Here is a 21,572-nt window from a genome sequence, read left to right on the forward strand (position 1 = left end):
TCATTGTAAAAATTCGTGGTTTTGCATCCAAAATCAAAAGGAAAACAAGTTGTGGAAGGAGGAGGCTGCCGCTGGTGTGGCTGGCACTGAGGGCGGGGATCTGAGTGTCCACCCGGCTCAGCACAGGGGCTGGGAGGGGTCTACAGGCCCTGGGAGCAGAGCCAGGGTTCCATTTTCTTGCTTGGGGGAGGCTCCCGCAGGGGAGTGCTCGCCCCCACAGGGGGAGGGGGCTGTTGCTGGGGACAGGGGCTGTTCCCCAGGCATCAGTTCCTGCTCTGGGGCCCGCAATGGGGGCGGCTGTAGCGGCAAAGCCACTGGGCAGCTGGCCATGTAGAAAACGCGGCCCAGGCGCCTGGCCACCTGTGGAGAGACAAGCCAGGTAGGCCTTAGCCCCTGAGAGCTTGATGCTGCCCCTCCATTGTCTGGGGACCACCACTCCCGTGGGTGCTCACCTGGGCCCGGATCTTGAGAGCAGGCCCCAGCTTCAGCCCCATGGTTGTCAGGAGATGCTCCTCAGTCAGCAGGGGCAGGGTCTCTCCATCAATGCCCTGTTCTCTGAAGACCTGGATGGAGGTGATATGGGCCTGAGGCCAGGAACAGTGCTTGCCCACCTGCTGGGTACCCTGCAGCCCAGGGAAGGCTGGGTGTCCTGGAGTGACTCCAGGCTTTCCAGAGAGCAGGATCAAGGAGCTGTTGGTGCAGCTTACAGGGAAAACATTCAAACAAAAGAAAGATACCTGTTTTGCCAGGCATATACCAGTGTTGAAGGCGGAAACCCTGGTGTGGCAGAGAAGCAGGAGGAGCATGCCCCTGTGTCCGTCCCCTCCCCAGTTTTCAAAGAGAAATCGGGGGTGGGAAGAGGCACTAGGGGAGCTGAAAACCATCTTGGGCAGATGCCCCCTCACCGGTGCGTATTCTCCACAGCCAGACAGGCCCCCCACAAAGCTGCAGACATCCTCCACTGTCCACTTGCTGACATCCTCCGGGGCTGTCGCCTCCCCATCCGTGAAGAGTCCCCCCATGGTGCCTGGCAGGGGATGGGGCTTGTTATTAGGACTCTGACCTGCTCTTTCCTATGCTCCCGCCCTGTCTGCTGACCTTTGCTTGCCCTAATTGCTCAGAGATGTTGGATCAATGACTGACAGGCATTTTTCTCCCCATGGATGCCCTCCCTAAGACCTGGGGTTGGGCGGGGACAGGGACTGGGTCTCCTTCTACCTCATGGAGGGATCTAAAGCATGGAGTGCGGTGCCCACCTGTGTGGAAGTAGGGGCTGACGGCGTAGGGTAAGCCCAGGGGCAGTGGAGGGGGCAGCATGGACCCTGAGAGAAGCCCCTTCCCCTCAGAGCTGGCCCCTCCAGCTGGGGCTTGGCCTGGGGTGGGGCCCCGGCCCCCAGCAGCCACCATCTCAGGATCTTCTCCGTCTGAGTCCTTGGGGGGCTCATCTTCAGAACCATCTGGTGCCCAGAGCCCAGTCCCGGTGGTCTCCTTGGACTCACTGGGCCTGGCTGAGGCAAGGCTGGGGCCCCCCTTCCCAGGGGCCCGGCGGGCAGGCTCCCGGGGCGGGGTGGGGGGCCCGGGGCCTGGGGGGCCCTGGGGGGGCAGGGCCAGCAGCGGCGCGGAGCTGTGTCTCAGCACCAGCATGGCGCCGCGTCGCTGCAGCTCCTCGGTGCCCTCGGGCGGGCGCAGCGCGGCCTCGGGCGCCAGCAGCTGCGGCCGGTGCGCGCTCTCCAGCTCCTTCTGACGCAGCAGCTCCGCCGACATCTCCAGCCTGGCCCGGGGAGAGCGGGCCAAAGAGGGTCAGCCGGCTGGCAGTGCCGCCTCCGCCCCACCGTCCCCGCGGTACCTACCGCGCCAGGTTCTGCTTGCGCAGGAGCTCCTGCTGCCGGGCGAGCATCTCCGCCTGGGCAGGGGGCAGGAAGCCGTAACCTGGTGGGAAGGGGATAGACCACGAGGCCAGGTGGCCGAGTGGTCCAGGGCCACCCAAGCCCACCCTGGCTGATCCTTGGCTTCAACAGGGGCGGGACGGATCCTCCGGGAGCACTCGTGGATGCAGGGTCGGTCACGGGCAAACCCGGATGGCCCCGTACGAACGGCCCCCCAGGACACAAAGGGCTCGCGCACCCGCCTGCTCCTCACCTGGGGTCTGGCACAGAGCCGAGGGCACCCCCAAAAAGGGGGGCCTGAGGTGGGGGCCCAGGGCGATGTGCGGAGCATTCTGGGGCGACAGCAAGGGGGGCGGTTGCGACAGCTCCCTGCGGGCGGACGCCGCGCGGTGAGCCGCCCTCCATTCCCGAAACGCCCCGCCCCCGCGCCGCCGCCTCCGCTAATTGCCGCCCCGCGGGCGGTCGATGCGCCGCTGTCACGGCTCCGGGTCGCCCCCCCGCCCCCGCCGGCGGCGCCAATTAATCTCGGCGGCGGCGCGGAGGCGCTGACCCGGCGGGCGGCGGAGACGGCAGCGGTAATTACCGCGCGGCGCCGGGCCCCCTCCCGCCGCCGCCCCGCGGACCCCGCGCGCCGGGGGCGGGCCGCAATTAGCCGCAGGCTGGGGGCGGCGAGGCGGCTGCAAACGCTCCGGGGCGGGGGCGACCGCAGGAGGGCCGCGAGCCGGCGCAGCCCTGCCGGCCTCCCAGCTCGCTCACCCTTCGGCCTGTGCAGGTCGACCAGCCCCCTCCCCTCCTCCGGGTCTCCAACCCCCGACATGCCCGGGAGGCCCCGTCTGTGTCGCCATCGGCGCGTATGAATCCGTGCTGCGGCGGTGCCCTCCCCGCCCCCGCTCCTCCGACTTCGGGGTTTTCCGACCTCGCGCTGCTCGCCTCTTCTGCTCTCTCCGCACCACCCTCTTCACGGTCTCCCCCAATCTGCCTCAAGCCCCCTCACCTACCTGGTGGAGGAGCAAAGCCCTCAACTGTCTCAGGGCCACCTGGATTCAAGTGGCCCCACAGTTGCTCAATGGAGACGGGAGTCGCCCTAACACCCCGCCGAAAGGCGGTCACCCCACACATTCCCACCCCAGGAATGTTCTCCTGGACCTCTGCCCAGCTCACTGGGCATGGACGCAGGGCCAAGTACAGTGCCTGGCACACTCCAGTGCTGTACCCACACGGCCTTGTGGCTGTGACTGGGGAGGGCAGTGTGCACCAGTAAAGGTGCCTGATAGGTGTGGAGGTGCAGGCTGTGCACACGGCCTGCAGGAACCAGGTAACAGATCTGCCCACCCCAGCTCTGTGCCCCAGAAACGAGCATAGGGAATATGGGATCCTCTTTGAAATGCAGGCACCCCAGTACCTCTCTGAGAAGGACGGGGCGCCAGCTGGGGTGGTGCCCTCTCGGTGCTGAGCCAGGCCCTGCTTCCGACGCTGACCTGCTGTGGATGAGGGCAGGTGGACTTCCAGGCCACTAGGGCTCCTCACAGCGGCTGCTGCCACCTCCTGCCGGACCCTCAGAAGATCTGCCAGGGTGGGGGGATGACACACAACAACAGTGACCCAGAGGCCAGGCTCCTCCTGGGCTCTCACTCCCTCCATCCTGGTGAGCATAGCACACTGGCCAAGGGAACCAAGACCAAGTGCCGGTGAGCACACATCCTACACCGACCCTGCTGGTTGGTCACCGGGACAAAGATGAGCAGATGGCCAAAGGCAGGGGTGACACAAATCAGTACTGTGCTGGAGAATGCTGGGCATGGGGCTGGGGGACCAGGAAGCATCTGAAAGGGATATGGGGATGGAAAGAGGGAAAAGGATGGAGGAAGGGAAAGGCCCACAGGCAGGGGAGTCTGGTGGGGCACGAGTGTTGACATTGACTGGAGTTCACAGGGCACCGGAGGGTAGGCTGCAGGAGCCTTGAGGGGAGGGGGTCGTGCTAAGGCCCAAGAGTGGGGCGCAGGCCTGCTCCTGGAGGCAGTGTGACCAAGGTCCAGGGGTTGGAGTGAGTCTTGAACCCTTCCTGACGCTGCCCACATGACCCTCTCCTAGGTAGTCTGCGGTGGGCTCCATGCGTCCAAGGCACTCTGCTCCCCATTCCTTCCCTTCATCCTGCCCAGGGCCGGGCCTCCGAGTCCCCCCGCAGCACCCCACTTGTGCAGGCTCCGCGCCGTGCCTGTTTATAAATTAATTACCCGAAAAGCGGAGGTGGGTCCTGCCTGGGCCGGGTGCCAGCCCGCAGAGCCCAGCCGGCGCGGCCGCCTGCCTCCATCCCCGCGGGGCCCCGCGCCCCCGCCCGCCCGGCGGCCGCTGTTATTTACAGTCGGCTCTGCGGCGGGGGCGGCGGCGCGCGGCCTGATTGACAGCCTGGCTCCCGCGGCTCCTGGCGGCCGGCACCCCCTCCCCCGCGCAGGCCAGCGAGCCGCCCGAGGCAGGGCAGGGAAAGCAATTAAAAGGAAGGTTTTTAAATTATTAACATTTGGTGAATTATTCAGGCTCTCGGTGCCTGACTGCCCTGGGGGACAGTGCCCGGTGTAAGGAGAGGAAGTCCTGCCCCTTCCCAGCACCACCCCCCTCCTGCCGGAAAAGCCGAGCTCCCCTTGCACGAGGGCTGAGGTCTGCGAGGCCAGGGTACAGCCTGGCAGGGCACCAGCGTCTGCCCCAAGTGCTGTGAGAGGTGGCATGGACAGATGGAGGGAGCCTGTCCTGAGGGCGGGGAGTGGGGCGAGGGCTGCTCCTGAGGGCCTAGTGGCCAAATCTCAACTGCTGCCCATCCTGCCTTCTGGACCTTCCCTAGTGGACACGTTCTGGGGCTGATGCTGCCCTCCTCCTGGCCCCTCCCACCTGGAGACCCAGGCTCTCCCGGCCAGGGGCTTGCGGCACACTTGCACAGACGGGTGAGTCACACACTGGGCCCTGATGCAGCTGGGGCCTCGTGCACACACCAGGCATCCATGGGGACCCGTGTGTCCGGGAGAGGGGCAGCAGGGCCTGGTTAGATCCCACCTCCTACCCTCACTTGGGCTCACGTGACTCAGTTTCCTCACCTGTGAAAGGACACTGCCCGAATGTGGGCAGTGAGGAGTGGCCTTGCTGGGAAAGTGTGGGAGACGGTTTGGGTGGGGCTGCAGGGGACCTGCTGGTGGGGGACCCTCCAGATCCTCAGGCAGAAGGAAGAGTAGAGTCATGCCTCGTCGCCCACCCACAAGAGGCCCATGGACCCACATCCAACCCGGCCTTGGTGTCAGCAGCCAAGACCCCAGGGCCTCTTTCCAGATGGAACAGAGGCCTCCAGAGACAGGAAGAGCCCAGCGCAAGTGGGTGGACACTGGGTGAGGGGATTGTGCGGGGGTGTTCGTGGGGGCACATACCGTGGCTGGGCAGGCCCAGGTGGTAGAGACGCTGGGGGTCCTCAAAGGTGCTGGCCTCACTCAGGGCGGACACGAGCCGGCGGTAGTGGTCCTCGGGGGCCATGCTGGGCCCTAGTTCTGGCAGCAGCAGAGTCTCTGTGTGGGGGGAACCGTGGGGGGGGGGGGCTTTTCCTCCAGATATTGCCGAGGGGGAGACACAGGGCCTCTGCTCTTAGAACCTGCCACTGGGGCTGACCTTGCCCTAAACTGTTGCCTTCTCTCCTCCAGTGACTTGTCCCCCCACCCTGGGGTTGGGCTCCCACCTTGGGGGGACTTGCTTCGGGCCTTCTTCTCCAAAGGACAGTCACTGCTGATGTGGGGGGAGCGGCCCAGCCTCTTGCCCAACAAGTCGCCTGGGGGAGGGAAGAGTGAGCTGGACCCTGTGTCTCAGGGCCTGGAGGGGATGCAGGCTGGCAGACACCCAGCCCAGGCCCACCTCAACACCAGCCTCAGTCCCTGCCCAGCCCCAGCTCAGCCCAGAGCCACACCACATTGCTCAGCAGTGCCCATGGGTCCTGGCCAGGGCAAGGCCTTGCGCAGCCGGGGTCCCAGGCCTTCAGCCAGAGGACATCATGCTGCATTTGGAACAGTCCTGACCCAGGGCTCTGGGTCGTGTGTGTGCGCATGCAGATGTGATGGCAGATTGGTGGTAACAGCCTCAGGCGGCAACTCAGGACTCCACAAGTGCCCTCTGCCCTCCCAGCCAAATTAAGAAGCCTCCTCAGTATCCTGCAGCAACTCAGGACTCCACAAGTGCCCTCTGCCCTCCCAGCCAAATTAAGAAGCCTCCTCAGTATCCTGCAGGAGAGGAATGAAAGGCTTTTGATTTGACTGGAATGCACCTTCTCTTCCCAGGACAGGGGTGAGGTGAGGACTAGCAGTCAGGGTCCCATGCCAGGGCACCCCAAACCTCTTCCTGCTCAGGGAAGTCCCCAGGGTGCAAGTCCCCGAGGTCAGGTGCACCTGCCACATCCATCTCTCCTCGGCCTCTCCACCCAGGCTACACCCCTCGCTGTCCCCAGGAGGCCCGAGCCAGCACCCCAGTCTTGCTTCACATACCTGCCCACCTGCCTAGCGGGCTCTGGGCTCCTGAGGGCATCCCTGAACAGCCTCGCCCACTGTTTACAGCCCTGCACACAGCCTGCCATTGCAGTTGGGGACCCAGGCCCCACCCCACCCCTCTCCTGAAGCCCTCTTAGGTCCCACATCCAAACCACACTCAACCGTCTCCCCGAGCCAGCCCCTCTCCATCGCAGCCCCTTGCTCCCCAAAGCCAGGCTCCCTCCTGAGCCCAAGGCCTGGGGGTCCCTACGGAACAGCTCAGCAGTTGTCCTGATCTCCTGGGCCCACCACAGTGCTGGCCTCCAGGCCAGACCCGTTGCCTCTGGGCCCCTATTCTATCCTCACAAGGTCATCTGGGTAGGTGGAGTGAGGGGCCGCCCCCTCTGTGACCCAGGCCCACTCTGACACCTCGGTGAAGGGGGCTCCGGAGAAGCCCTGCCGTCAGCTCCACAGCCTAATTCCTTTTTCTTATTCCCTTAATCTGTCATTTTTATCAGGCCAGGGAAGTGCGGCAGCCGATCAATCTCCACTTTACAGCTGACAGAATGGTGCTAATAACTTATTGATCTCGGCCACCTCAGCGGCCCAGGCCCTGCCCTGAGAGGGACGAGGTCCCCACTGCCCAGAGACCTGGCAGGAGAGGCAGGGGGCACAACCAGCATGAGGCCCTTGAGGAGTCCAAAGTCGCCCCAACAGCCTCAGGGCATCAGGGCTCAGCCTCTGTGATGCTGGGCTGTGCCAGGCCTGGAGGTGGGTCTGGGCTGGGTCTATGCCTGTTGCCCACGCCCGGACCTGCACGTGCCCCTCAGGATTTAGCAGATAACTCAGGGATCTCCCTGCCCTGCAAGCTGTTTCCCATTTTCTGCAGGGGGACCTCCCTCTCCCCTGGAAGGGGGACCTGAGGGGAGACCCAGCCCTGTGGGAGCAGTGAAGACCTGCTACGGGGTCTGCGTTACCAGTCCCTGATGAGGCCACACTCACTCGCAGACACACCTGGGGCAGCCACAAGCAGACACAGTCATCAGACACCTGCACAGACCACGTGAGCCCCTCAGTCCTCCCTCCTCCCAGGGTTGTGAGAAAAGGACTGATACGTGGCTCCTGGGGAAGGAGGTGACCCAGGACCGACAGGAATGCATGGAAGCAGATGGGGGACTCTGATGGAACCCAGACACAGCACACACGCGACCCTTTGCTGAGCACGTGTGACTCCTGATGTGCCTGCAGGCTGCCCCGCATCTCAGCATAAAGCGCAAGTGAGGGCGCCCAGACACAATGCGCCAGTGAGCCCTGGCCGCGCAGAGGCCCAGATCACGTGGCCTCTGGTGGCAGCTGGGTGCACACGTCTGCTTCCACACGCACACTCGTGCCTGTGTCCCAGGAGGAGGTCCCTGTGTGCAGGCAGCCGGGGCAGGGCCTGCTGGCTCGGAATATCTCAATCACTGCAGGGCTCCCACGGCTCTGCCGATCGATGGGACAATTAGATTTTATCAGCTGCCTGCTCTGCTGCCTCTAACAGGCTCCAGAAGCAGCCCCCCACACCCACCCACACAGGCCTTTCCAGGCATTGGCACACCTGGAGGCACTAATGGGGGTGTTTAGGGGTCCCGGGACAGTAGCCAGTCAGTCCCCAGGCCAGCATTCCTGAGAGCTGCAGCCACTGCTGGAAACTTCCCTGCCCAGGGTCCACAGGACAGGAGGGACCCCCTCCACCAACTCCTTTCGCCCCTGTCCCTTCAGCCAAAGCTCAGCTGTGCCCCACCATATGCAGTGGTGCCTCGTGGCCAAGTCCTCCCAGGACAGCCTGAGTCCCCAGGCTGCCCCCTCCCTCTGAGCTTCCGCTGCCTCCAGGAGCCGCCCCTCTGCAGTGACCCCAGGAGCTCCTGGCCAGCACTCTCCTGCTCCACTCCTGCGGAGGTCCAGTCCTTCTCTCAGGGCATGGACCCCTTCCCTCCTGGAACGCCTTGCTCCGTGGGGTTGGTGGGCACTCCCCTGCACACAGAGCATGTCCCTGCCCTCGAGTGAGCCCTGGGTGTGCATTTCTGAGTCTCAGTGAGGCATGCACATCCCTGACCATCCTGCCTTCATCTGCCCCTGTGAAGAAGGGGTGGTAGTGCCCTAGGCCTCTTCAAGCCCACCCCAGCAGCAGCCACCGTGGAGCCACCGCCTCCGCCTCCTGTCTGCCTGGCTGGCCGGGATTAACACAATTACCATCACATGGAGCCCTGGGGGACAGCCGGCCTCGCCACCTCCCGCCTCCTCCACTGGCCTCCCTGGCTGCCCGCCAAGGCTGCTGGGGGTGGCGGCATCCAGAGCCACTGAGCAGAGACATCAGGAGGGTGGCGGGGCGGGCTGTCCTCAGGCTGAGCTGCCACAGCCTGGCAGCCCCGTCATGCCCCCCGACCCCCTGATGCCCCTGGCTCCTCACCTGTGGCTCCCAGGCCGACCTCCACGCCACCTCTCTGGAACTCACAGCGGCTCTGATGCTCGGGCATAACGAGCTGGCGGCTTCGGTGCACACTGGATATGAGGGTGGAAAGGTCGCTGTCCTGGCTGCAGCAAAGCAAGACAGGGAAGGTGAGACCTTGTGAGGCCATGTGTTCAGCCCTGGGCACAGCAAGCGCCTGACCACCCTCGAGCTGTGGGCACGCATGGCACCTGGGGACAGCACCTAAGCATGGCAATGCCTTGTGCACATCTCTGCTTGCCAAATGTCTGCTGGCACAGGGGCCTCGCACTCAGACCCACACTGCTCCAGGGAGGGCATGTGTGGACCCAGGGCCTGGCTCAGTCTTGCCATGCTCTCTCCATGGTGGCCAGTGACTGTGTCCCTGCTCCCCACCTCGGAGGGCAGCCAGGCACCCACCAGGGTGGGGTGCCTGCTCCTGGGGGACAGGCGCCCAGAGGACACACTGTCACACGTACCCCACACTTACTACTGCACCAGCCAGCTGCTTCAGTGAGAACATTGCATGCGCTATTTCAATGAACACTTGCAACCACCCATGGACCCCCAATTTCTTTAAATAAGGAAACCGAGGTTCAAAGTCCCACACAAAGAGATGTGCACATGCAGGGACACAAATGCAGGCACACTCAGGGACACACAGGCACACGCAGGGACACACGTGAGCACACTAAAGGACACACATGGGCACACGCAGGGACACAGGCACACGCAGGGACACACACGAGAACACTCAGGGATACACGTGGGCACATGCAGGGACATGTGGGTACACTCAGACACACATGAGCACATGCAGGGACACACGCCAGCACACTAAGGGACATATTTGGGCACATGCAGGGACACGCTCAGGAATACATGTGCAGGAACACATGAGAGCACACTCAGGGACACACATGAGCACACGCAGGCACACACAGGGCCACACATGGGCACATGCAAGCACACTCAGGGACACACAGGTGGGCACACACAAGGAGACGTGCAAGCACAGTTAGGGACACGCGTGAGCACAGTCAGGGACACACATGTGGGCACACATGCCCGGGCACACGCAGCACCTGCAGACGCACAGACACAGACACCGCAGGCTGGGCCTGCTCCCCTGGTGTGCTCATGACACTGTGCTCTCCCCAAGGCTCCCAGGCGCGTGTGGGCCTGGAATAAACATGGACCTAACTCTTTTGTTCCCTCATCTCTCCTCCTGCTCAATCACAGAACCCGAGAGAGAAGGGGGAGGAGAAAACCCCAGAGTGACTGGATATAAACGGACCCCCAAGCATTTGCTCTTGGGGTTCTGAGAGCCTCTCCCTTAGTGGTCACAGAGAAGGGTCACCTGCCACTTTGCAGACCAGTCTGGAGGGACAGGAAATCAGGACAGGACAGAGAAAGAGCAGAGAGGGAGCCGGGAGCCTCACCCTCCCCCCCAGCTCCCTGGCCCACCTGTACACCAGCAGCCTCCCAGCTCAGCTGCTGCATGGGGACCTCCATGGACTGACCTGGGAACTGACCCTCAACCTCACTAAATAGCCCCAGCCCCCCGGCTGGGGTGGCTGGAGCAGGCTAATCCAGGGCTGGTCCCTAAGCAGATCAGTTTCAGCACCAAAGACTCCAGGGCTGGGCTCTAGAGCCTTCTGGGAGACCCAGACGCGGCTCCCTCCCCCCGTCCCCAGAGGAGGGAAGGCACCCCCTGCAAACAGGAAGGCAGGTGGGGTGGCAGTAAGTACTTTATGGGATTAGTCGGCAGCCTCTCTCATCCTCTATATCATCCTCATCAATGCGGGGCTGTCTGAGAGAACTGCTGTCCTCAGCACCAGGGAGGGCCGGGCCCAAGAGGCAGGGCCACTATGCCGCGGAGCCTCCCTGAGGGGACCCCCCCCCCTGCTGTCCCCAGGACTCCCACAGAAGGTGGAGGCAGAACAGTGAGGACAAGCCCATCAGTCTGCTCCCTGTGACCCTCAGCCTGGTGCCCACAGGGACCTCGTCCGCCCCACGCCCACCACGGCCATCAGCTGTCACTCCCTGGCTGGTCACTGAGGCCCTCGGGTGGTGCTGCAACTGTGGAGGTGACACCTGGTGGGAATCGGGACACCACATGTCCACCACACCTCAGCTCTCTGCCTTGGGGGTTCACCCCACTGGCCCCAAGACAGCCTGGTTCAGCTCTAGAGAACTGGTCCTGGTCACCTGGTCGATAACTGAACAAATTATGCCAGGTTTTATGTAAAGAACAGAAAGAAAGTTTGCACACACCAGACTGAAAAGGCCTGAGCCCCCTGCCCGGCGTCCTAGCGTGAGGTTCTCGCAGCCATGAAAACACCCTCTCCACCCCGCTATGCACAAGGGACGAAGCCCACGAGGGTCTTGCGAGCTCTCTGTGGTGCCATGGAGTGAGAATACAGAACAGGAGGTGAGGGGAGAGCCGGGGGACCAAGGAGACACGAGGCGGCAGGGAAGGGGCTGCATGGAGGAGGGTGTGCTGGGAGGCCAGAGGGAGAGGGCCTGGAACGCTGAGGCTGGGCCCTCAGACTCCAGCTCCCCTTGAGGACCCCTGGCCTCCTCCAGGCTCCCTCAGCGACTGTCACTCTGTCCAGTCCTTCCCATCTCCTGGCCAGCTCAGGGCCGCAGGAGGGCAGGGACCATGTCTCTTGCCAGCTGCCCGGGGTGCACAAGGCTGAACGGGGAGCTCCATGCAGGCAGGCAGTCCACTGCAGAGCCAGACAGACGGAGGGATAGGGACAAACGGACAGATGGATGATGGACAGATGGATGGACAGACAGATGAAGACTGAGGAATGGAGTCAGACAAACAGACAAATGGAGAATGACAGATGGGGATGGACAGATGGATGGAGAGTGAGAGATGATGACAGACACAGACAGGCACTAGTGGACAGAGAGATGGAGAGACAGAGTGGATAGAAACAACAGGAGGACAGATGGACAGAGCCTGAAGGACAGACAGGAGACTAGAGACAGAAGGACAGACGGACTGGGCCTAAAGGAGCCAGGAAGAGACAAAGAGAGAGCCAGGACGGGGGCAGTGTGAGGCAGCTGGGCTCTGCGCCCCCACAGCCCTCCCTGGCCAGACGCCGGGGTCTGCTTTGCAGGCAGGGCAGATGGGCTGCCGTCTCCCACTGGTAAAACCCAGGAAATCATGCGGGTGCCTCTCCAGCCCGAGCAGGACCCAAGCAGCCCACTGCACATGGACCTGGCCTCTCACAGGGGCACCTGTGTCTGGACGCCGAGACTCTATCCTCTCCCCACGCTGGGTCAAGGGGTCTGCATGCAGGAGGAGTCACTCCTGGAGCAGAAGAGCAGCCCTGGGCTTCCCGACAGATTGATTCTGTAGCTTCCCAAGTAAAAGGCTCATAAAGTGTCGTCAATGTTCACGACAGATCAGTTGAGTGGGAGGCTTCAAAATGAGGTGGAAGTAAGTTTAAAGATATTTTCATTGTAATTCTGCTCCAGGACGCAAGTGTTCTCAGAGATGTAAACAACACCACACCTGGCACACAGCCAGGCTGGCCCCTCAGCTCTGGCCACAGGAAGCCAGGCCTGCACTGCTGGAGCCCTCCTGTGCCCTCCCCAGAGGCCATGGGGTACCGCTTGACCCCATTGACCGGAAACCACAGCCTGGGCTCCACCCACAGACCGAGCACCCCCTGCCCCTCTGGAACTGAGAACTTAGGTCTCCCCAACACCCCCAAACCCTCATCAAGTTCCCTCACTTTTATCTCCTTCCTACGTCTTGGATTCCCGGCCCCCTCAACCTTCGTCCAGTTTCCACATCCTGAATCGCCATGGACTGGCACAAATGCCCAACTTCCTGGCTGGTGCCTCTAGAGGACCTTTTCAAAACAAAATGTGGTCACTCCCCTGTTCCAGAACTTTTGGTGGCTCCCCACTGCCTGGAGGACAATGACCAAGAGGCTCAGCATTCAATGCCCTTTAGCACCCAGTTGATCCAGACCTGCCAGTGTCCCCTCCTCCTCCCCTTCCACATCCCCTTCCCTCCTTCCTGCATGTCTTTGCAGACATCCCTTTCCCCTAGTGAACTTCCATGCATCCTTCAAGATCCCACTCATTCATCACCACTCTCATATCCTGATGGGTCTCCAGGAGGGTGGGAGGGACAGGTCACGGCCTCATCTTTGGGCAGATGGGTTCACATGGCCAGTTCCATGGGGGGGGGTTTGGCTCCAGAGTTGGGCTGCCCAGAACCCACACCTGTGCTACTGCCAAGGCCTGGGCAGTCGACAGATAGACAGACTAGGAGGGGAGGAGGGAGGGAGGCTGGAGAGATTCAGCAGCAGATCCAGCGGAAGCAGAGCCCACAGGTACGCCCCGCCCCGCACCGCCTGTGGGGAGACGCCCGGCGCAGGCCAGCCCTACCTGCAGGACGTCTCCCTGAAGGAGATGTTCACGTCCCAGTGGGTGTGGACTCTGAAAGGAGAGAAGCAGAGGGTCAGTGTCGCCTCCAGGACCTGGTGCCTGGACAGCAGGGCATGTGTGTGGCGTGCCCCTCATCTGCCCCAAAGCGCTGGCCCTGAGGGAATGGGTCTGGCTCAGACCTGTCTCCAGCGCCATCTGGTACCAGCTCACCGGCCAGAGGCTGCCACCAGGACAGGCCATGGGCGGGAGACAGCTCCTGGCCTCGCCAGACAAATGAGTCGGGAAGGACAGAACTGAGGCTGGTTACAGTGGACCCAGAGGAGCCCCCACGTTGTGCTGGGGGTGGGGGCTGCAGCTTCCTCTGCACATCACTCGCACTGATGGATGCCAATTCCTAGTCACTAGGGCCGCTCCGGAACCAGGTCAGGGAGTGAGGCCTACAGTTGCCATCAGCACCAAGGGTCAGGTGTCAGCCCCTGTGTCCCAGCTACTGCCAGCCTACCTCCCAAAAGTGACCATCACACAACAGAGGCAGGAGGGACACTGGGCTGAGAGGTCAAGCACAGAAGCAGCTCTGCCCTGTGTCCGTGTCCTCACCCATAGCAGAGTCCCCGAAAAGACCCAGGAGCTGAGGGAGGGCGGTCAGAAGCTGTGTGGTGCTTCACATTAGCAAGTGGGGGTGTGGGGGCTGGGAACTGGGGGTCTTGGGGGTACGGGGCGGTTACTTTAGAACAGGAGATATTGGAACATGTTATAAGACTAAGCGGGAAGAGAAAAGACCTAGAAATTGTAGGAATGCAATAACGTGCTGAAAGGACAGACCGACAGATGGGCACATAGATGAGCAGATCGATGGAGGGAAGGACAAAGAGGTAAGTGGACAGAGGGAGGGTGGGAGGTCAGGAAGGGTGGCCCTAAGCCTGGAAGGGACAATGAGCAGGCAGGAGAGCTGCCACCTGCCAACAAGAATGAGCACAGTGTCCAGGAGGCCGGTCCCACGTGGGTCTGCCCAGCTCCCCTCTCCCTGCCTGGCTGTGGCAGGACCAGGCTCTTCCTCCTGGGCTCCCCGACTGCCCTCTTCCTTGAGTCCCTGGGCTGAGCCTCTTCCTTCCTCATCCCTGGCAGCTCCATCCCTCCTCGGCACCTTCCCCACAGGGAGCCACATCGACCCTTTCCTGGCCCCTCTGGTCTTGGCAGGGCCGCTAGTGGTACCCGCTCCTCAACAATGGTGATCTGGCCCTGGCGCGACCCTCGGTCCCCAAGTGGGGGCAAGGTGTGTTCGCACTCTGGTCCTGCAACAGGGAGTGGGCTGGGCCGTCCCCGGAGGTCCAGTTTGTTTCAGCTGTTGGCATCCCCCGAGGCAGGACAAGCTAAACTCAGGCCCACTGCCCCACCAGGCTTTGCCTTCAGCTGCTTGGAGACCCCCGTCTTGCTGTCTCCACTGTGCCAGAGCTCGTGTGGCCCCCACCCCACAGTCGGCAGAAGTACCTTCTCTTCATGATACGGACATGCGGGTCGTCCTCCTGCTTCAGGCCCGGCCGCCGCCCACAGGCCGGGCCACTCCCGTCACTGTCACCATCACTGACCGAGAAGCTGGGGGTCAGCTCCTTCTTTAGGATCCGCACAGGGGATGGAGCAACTGTCCTCTTGTCTGCCAGCCGCCCCCGGTTCTGGGCAGGGTGGGAGGAGAGAAAGGTTAGGCCAAGCCAGGCTCCTCAACCTCCTGGGCGGCTTCCACCCCAATCCCGACTCCCCTGCAGGGCCCAGGTGACAGAAGCCCTTGGAGCAACTGCTAAGACCAAACAGGCGCAGTCACCAGCCATTCATCCCTGCTCGCTTTCCCTGCCTCCAGCCTCCAAGACAGGCCCAGGGTTGGCAGGAGCCACAGCGGCCAGAGGCAGGGAGAGGATGTGCAGGTCAGGGGCCCCTCCACAGACTGCTTTCCTTGCTCCACACCCCCCGGATGGGGCTGAGGTGGGGGTGGCCCTGGCCAGACTGCCATGGGCACGGCCACATCTACACTCTGCACTCCAGTCCAGGCCCCTCCACAGGCACTCGGCCTGAGTGTGGGGACGCCCACCTGGAGGCAGACCCAGGCTTTCCCAGGTCCCGTGAGTCCCAAGGGGCCTGCAGGATGCAGCATGGCTGTGCATCCTGTCCCCGATTCCAAGGCAGTCACTGTGCACTGGTGTCTGCCTGGCCATCCCCCTCAGGTTCTGTGTGGGCCTAGTCTGTCAGTGCCAGGCAGAGCTCAGCTAGGGGTGGTTTGAAGGTGGGAGCCTGGGCCTGAGCCTGCTGACCCCTTGCAAACTGCGGGCCTGGGGTCCACAGGTCACCTGGCAAGGAGCCCTGGCCAGCCCAGACCCTTTGTCCCATGGGCCTTGGTGGGCTTGCCCTCTGGGTCAGGAGCTGAGAAATTCAGTTTTTCCAAAGGTCCACCACCCCTTCCCTGTGCTCACAGCGAGGGCAGAGTGTGGGCAATGAGGCAGGGCACACAGGCGGGCAGCTCTGGGACTGAGAAAGGAGAACAGAGAGGGAAGGCGTGTCCCACACACAGACGCGCAGGGCACTGCACACAGAGCTGGTGTGTGCTCAGGGCTCGTACACACACACCGGTGGGCACACTCAGTGCTTGTGTATACAGGCAAGGTTCTCTCTAGTGTGTCCAGGCTCCTCTGCCCAGGGGAGGAGAGAAAGTGATTGATTGTTTTCTGATGGGCATGAGACTTTCTCTCATTTAACGACAGGTTACTGGCTCAGGGAGGTGGCACGGCCTGGGGATTACCTAATTCTCTCTCATCTTTTCAGTTAACTGGGCCTCCTTGGACCCCTCCTCTCCTGTTGCCAGTACAACTTGCCCCCACCACACCCATGAGCTTGAGGAGGAAGGTGTCAGGGAGCGTCTTGCCTCTCCCGGACCACGTCATCCTGGACCCAAAGGGCAGCTGTGCAGCCACCGCAGGCCTGTCTTCCAGAAGAAAGGTCCTTTCAGACTCAGATCACTGTCATCTCCACACGCACAGCCCACTCCAACCCCAAAATTGGGCAGTACCCCCGACGGGGCCAGGGAGCCTTGGTCTTCTTCGTGTCAGGTCTGGGAATCCCAGTCCTGGCCCCACCCTGGGTCTGGGAGCCACAGTCCCTCCCCAGGCTTCAGGAACCATAGGTCCCCCATACCGGCCCTCACGAATGCACCCAGGCCACCCTCTATTTTCCTCCCTGCAACATACACTCAGTGGGATGGAGTGGGCAGCACTGGGGCAGGTGGGGTGTGGTGGGGCAGTGGAGTCTGAGGGCAGGCCTGAGGGGGCCGGCTTTGTGACCCCTTCTAAGACCCTGGCCCTGACCCTGTGCTATTCCAGCAAGAGTAGAGCGTGGCGAGGCTGCAGGTTTGACAGCCCATCTGGTCTCCCTGCCTCTCTGTGCCAGCCAGTGGGCTCTGGGGAGTGTCTCCAGCAGCCCCTGCCCATCTGGAGTGTGCTCTGCTGGGAAGTCTCACTCAGCGCTGCCCTTCTCTAGCCTGCTGTAGCCCAAGCACCGGGATCTCTCTCTTTCCTTTCTGTTTTAATTCAACCATTCTCTTCAGAAGAAAAGGAAACGCTTCTTCCTCTGTTTCTCATCTGTGGGTCGGGGAAGAGGAGAGGGAAATGCCGCTTAGGATGAGGCCAGACCAGCTATATGGCCTGGGGTGGCTCCTGGGGGTGCTCCCGTGGGAGGAGGGGCTGAGGAAGAGGGACCAAGATGGGCAGCCCAGAACCCGGCCAAGGGCAGGGACCACACAGGCCTCCCACGCACACCTGAGACCTCGGCCGCTCAGCCGTGCTCAGCAGCACACAGACTCAAGGGCTGGGTGCTGAGCCCGCCCCGAGCCAAGCTGGCTCCTTGGACAGCAAGGGTGGTACGTGGAGGCCAGCTTGCATGGCTGCATGACCCCTGTGCCATGTGCACACCCCTGGAGTATCCGTGCCATGAAGCGTGCACATACCTGTGGACCTGGCTGTGGGGGGTGGGTGCTGGAAAGACAAGGGTGTCTGTGGGGCTCCTTCCTAAGGGACAGCCCTGGGAGGGACCCGGCTCAGGAGAGGCAGGCCCAGGTCTGAGCCATCCCTCATGCAGGGCAGGGACCTGGGAGCCCCAGAGAGCAAGCAGCTCTGGGCTGTGGCCCCATCCCTGTCTGAGCCCCATACCCAAGCAGTGTCCTACAGGGGATGGATGCTAGGCTCAGGCTGCCTGCCTCCCCACTCCTGTGGATGACCTCCAGAAGAGGGAGGGTTGGGAGAGGCAGGGCCCCTCCCCACCAACAGAAACCCCAGGCCAGCCTAGAGGGTCTAGAGAGTGCCCAGGGGACCCCTCTCTGGCCCCAGCTGCTTGAGAAGGTGCAGAAATGGAGACGGAGCTGGGCCTCCTGCCTAGGAAAGTATGGTGGCAGTGGGCAGGAGACGGCTGTTTGTGCGCACACACACACTGGGAGCCCTTGTGCACAGGCGTGCCTGTGCGTGCGATGAGCTCATGTCAGATGGTGTGTGGAGCGGGCTCATGGGTGAGGTGTGGCTGGATCCCCTTCCCCTGCTCAACTTCATGTCTGTCTTCACAGGTGTGTCTGTGTCTTCCCTCAGGGTCCAAGAGGAACCCAGGACACCCTTTCCTGAGCCCTACCACCAGTCCAAAGTAAACAAGCCCAAGGCAGGTGCCTCCAGGCCTCTTAGGCCCAACTGTCCCTCTGCCTCTCCCACCCCTTCTTGTCAGAGGGGGCTGCTGAGTGGTGCCAGGATTAGCAGCAGCAATCCCAACCACCACCAGGAGCCACAGCCCTAATTGGCTCTCCCCCAGGGGCTCAAAATTGGTTGCTCTCAAGATGCAATTTCCTTTTCTGATCAATCCTCCAACCATACTGCGTGGAGGGCAGGCACCCTGATTTCTCCTGCTCCCCTAGGCCAGTGAAGGGGTGAATGGATGTCTACACTGGGTTGGGGGGCCCATACCAGCCTCCAGCTCCAGCTCTTTTTTTTTTTTTCTGCTTTACCTTCCCAACCCCCCTGGTACATAGTTGTATATCTTAGTTGTATATCTAGTTGTGGGATGTGGGACGCTGCCTCAACGTGGCCTGACGAGCGGTCCCATGTCTGCACGCAGGATGCGAACGCTGGGCCACCGCAGTGGAGGGGGCGAACTTAACCACTCGGCCACAGAGCCGGCCCCTCCAGCTCTCTTGATACCAGAGGCTCACACTGCACAGATCCTGCCCCTGACTGTGTTGCATCCCGACACTCCTGGACATCCAGGGCCTCACCTAGCAGGACTCCAGCCTCGGCATCCCACAGACGCACACCACTCTCCTCTGGGCCTGAAACCACCCCAGAACGCACATCCAGGCCAGCCAACCCTGTCAGACCCCAGAATAAGCCTTACCCTAGAACTGGCCCCTCTCCCGAGCTGGGCCCCACGACACGCTGACCCTCAGACCCGTGGCAAGGCAGAGTGACACTGTCCAGAGAGGAGACTTTCACTCCCGGGCTGTTCCCAAGGCTTCAGGAGAAGCAGCTCCAAGGCTCCAGGACGGGAAGACCTGGGCCCGCATCCAAAGGAGAAGAGCTCTGGGTGCCCCCGATTCCCACCCAAAGCAAAGTCTCAAATTTGCCCTTCGAGGGCTCCCTGCACCCTGCAGGGTTGAGGTTAGGACTGTGGATCCTGGAAGACACGGACACAAGCTGCCGGGGAACAAGAGGGGCCCCGAAAGCCCAGCTTTCCCGCACATCTCACCACAGGGGAGGATATCCGACAGCCCGGACAGTCGCAGATCGGAGGGTGCACTTGCAGAATCCCCTTGGACATAAGCGTCTTCAGACTTTTCCCTGCGAGGAGAGCGAGGCGGGACCGGTGAGGGAGCAGGGCCGAGCACGCTTCCGGGGCGCAGTCAACTGCAAGGCCGGTCTCCCCTCCTGGCAGGTGTATGAACGCCCACCTCGTCCAACCTCTGAACCCACCACCCGGCCCTGCCGCCCACCCCACCGTCGCGGACGCCGCGGGGATCTGCAGAGCTCTGAAACTCGAGATCCGGGCGAGCGCCCTCCCATGACGACAGGCGGCCTCCTCCCCGCCCCCTGCGCCCCTCCTCCCGCGCTCCACCCTCGCCAAGCCGGTCCGCGGGAATCCGGAGCAGGGCCGAGGAAGGTCGAGCCTGGCCGCAGGTGAGCGGCGCCGTCAGGACCCGGGACTGCGCCTGACCCCGCAGCGGAAAGACGGCAGCCACCGTGGAGCCGCGAACCCCAAAGTCGAGCGCGACTGCATCCCTAACTTTCTAACTACCCCACACCCCCAAGCCTGGCGCTCACCACGCCTCCCCCACGTGCCGGCTCAGGAACCCGCAGGTCGCTCGGGTGTAGCCAGACTCCTGCCGGGGCCCAAGCACGTTGCTCCTAGCCGGGCAGCTGCTCCGGCTCCGCGCGCGCCCCCGCCCTGACGCGCGCCTCCGCGGCCCCCACCTGCTTAGCCTCCCCTACGCCTTCCCCTTCCCTCCAGCAGCCCGCACCCGCACTCCGGCCGCACGTGTGCCCCTCTACTCCCGCCAGAACCGCGCCCGGGGAGGGGAGTGTCCCGCCCAGCTGGCCTCCCGCCTGCTCTCTCTCCCGAGTTCCCGTAAACTTCCTCTCAGCCTCACGGTCCAGGAATCCCGCAAAGACCTTCCGAGCGGAAGGAGCTGCCAGCTCGTGCGCGGCCGGGAGTCCAGGGCACCGCGGCCCGAGCTAGCGGGATGGTGGAGGTCGAGGGCGCTTTGCCCAGGTCCACCACGGCGACCGTGCTGCGGGGGACGGGGGGCGGAGGGGGGGGTGGTGTTCCCTGTGGTAGTCCCGGAGTCACAGCGCCCTCTCTGGGCGGAAATGGAGTCTCCCAGAAGGCAGAATGAGGGGGGTCCGGAACCACGGGTCCTCGGGGAGCGGAGGGGAGGGACGGTAGCGGCCCGCGCCCCCACCTCGGCCGCACCTTTGTGGCGGATGCTGCGCTTCCAGTCCTTGGCCGTCTCGCGGCCGCTGACGAACTGGAACTCGTTGGGTGTGAGCCACTCGCCGCGGTGGCGGATGGACGGACCCTTGCTGCCCTGGCAGAGTTTGCGCACGTAGAGCAGCGCGCGGTTGGCGCCGCACTCCACCTCGATACACGGCTCCCCGTTGTCCAGCAGCGGCTGGAAATCCGGTGCTGCGGCCGCAGTGGCTGAGAAGCGCTCGAGGGCCAGAGGGTCCCGGGGCAGGTGGAGGTGCGGGGCGGCCTCGTGCAGGCTCAGGTAGGCGCGTGGGGCGCGGAGCGGCGGAGCCAACAGCGCCTCGTAGCCGGCGGTCGCGGCGGGTAGCGAAGCGGCCGGGGGCAGAGCGGCCGCGGCGGGCAGTGGCGTCAGGTAGCCGGGCAGCGGCGGCAGTGGCAGCGCGGCCAGGGTCGGGTGGAAGGTGGCTAGAGCCAGGGCCAGGTCTTCACGACCTGGGAGCTCCTTCTTGACCGCCGGCATGGCGGGCCGGTGGTCCTGCAGCCTGGCTCTCCGCCGCCGGCGCAACTTGTTCTGGCCCCGGCTAGAGTTGGATCTCGAGGGCGGGGGCCCGGGAGGCGCCTGGCCGCACGCCCGCACTACCCGCTACTGCGCCCCAGCGTCCGCCGCCGCGCCGCCCGCCGGGCCACCTCGGACCGCTGCCCGGCCGGCTGGCGGGGCCTCGGCTCCCCGAGACATTGTGCTGCCGGAGCTGCTATCGATCCCCGATCGACCTGCCCAGCGCCGCAGCTCGAGGGCCCGGGGGCTCCACGGGGCGCCGGGCCACCTGCGCCCGCGCCCCCTGGGGCGGCCCCGCGCCCCGCTCGCTGGTCCGCCCGCCGGGCCGAGCCGGGCAGTGAGGAGCCGTGGAGTCTCCGGCCTGGCGCCCCGCCCCGCCCGGGGGTCCCACGCCCGCCCCGCCCCGTCGCCCGGGCCGCGCACCCGCGTAACTGGCGCGCGCCCGCCGGCGGGGACTTGGGAGACTCCCGCCGCCACCGCCGCCGCCACAACTTGGCCCATTTAAACGGCCCCGGCGCGGCGGGCGGGCGGGCGCGGGCTCCGGCAGGGGGTGTGTGACGGCCGACTGGGCTCGCGTGGGGGAGGCGGCGCGGGACTGCACCCTTGCCCTGTTCCAGATAGGAAGAAGGGAGACCCAGTGGGCGGCCGGACTCTAGCGAGACGCGGCGCACGGACTGCGCCATTGTTGAGGGAGTCACTGAGTGCAACTGAGTCCGGGACTCCACATGGGCGTGGGCAGACCCAGGACCAGGAGTGGGCTCCTTGCGGAGGAGGGA

General features: G+C 63.6%; 1 protein-coding gene across 1 annotated transcript; it reads right to left on the minus strand.

The window, feature by feature from the left end:
• Nucleotides 1-54: 54 nt before the first annotated feature.
• Nucleotides 55-20,909, minus strand: SAMD11 (sterile alpha motif domain containing 11). The gene is made up of 14 exons (XM_044769385.2): nt 20,244-20,909; nt 19,023-19,114; nt 14,751-14,932; nt 13,263-13,313; nt 8,826-8,950; nt 5,599-5,688; nt 5,297-5,431; nt 3,289-3,451; nt 2,140-2,255; nt 1,851-1,929; nt 1,257-1,771; nt 906-1,027; nt 453-563; nt 55-360 (listed from the first exon to the last, which is right to left on the minus strand). The coding sequence occupies exons 1-14, from the start codon at nt 20,758-20,760 to the stop codon at nt 118-120; spliced, it is 2,541 nt and encodes an 846-aa protein (XP_044625320.1). The 5' UTR covers nt 20,761-20,909; the 3' UTR covers nt 55-117.
• Nucleotides 20,910-21,572: the final 663 nt, after the last annotated feature.

Source organism: Equus asinus, chromosome 5 (assembly GCF_041296235.1).
Source record: "Equus asinus isolate D_3611 breed Donkey chromosome 5, EquAss-T2T_v2, whole genome shotgun sequence".
In the NCBI taxonomy this organism is placed as follows: domain Eukaryota; kingdom Metazoa; phylum Chordata; class Mammalia; order Perissodactyla; family Equidae; genus Equus; species Equus asinus.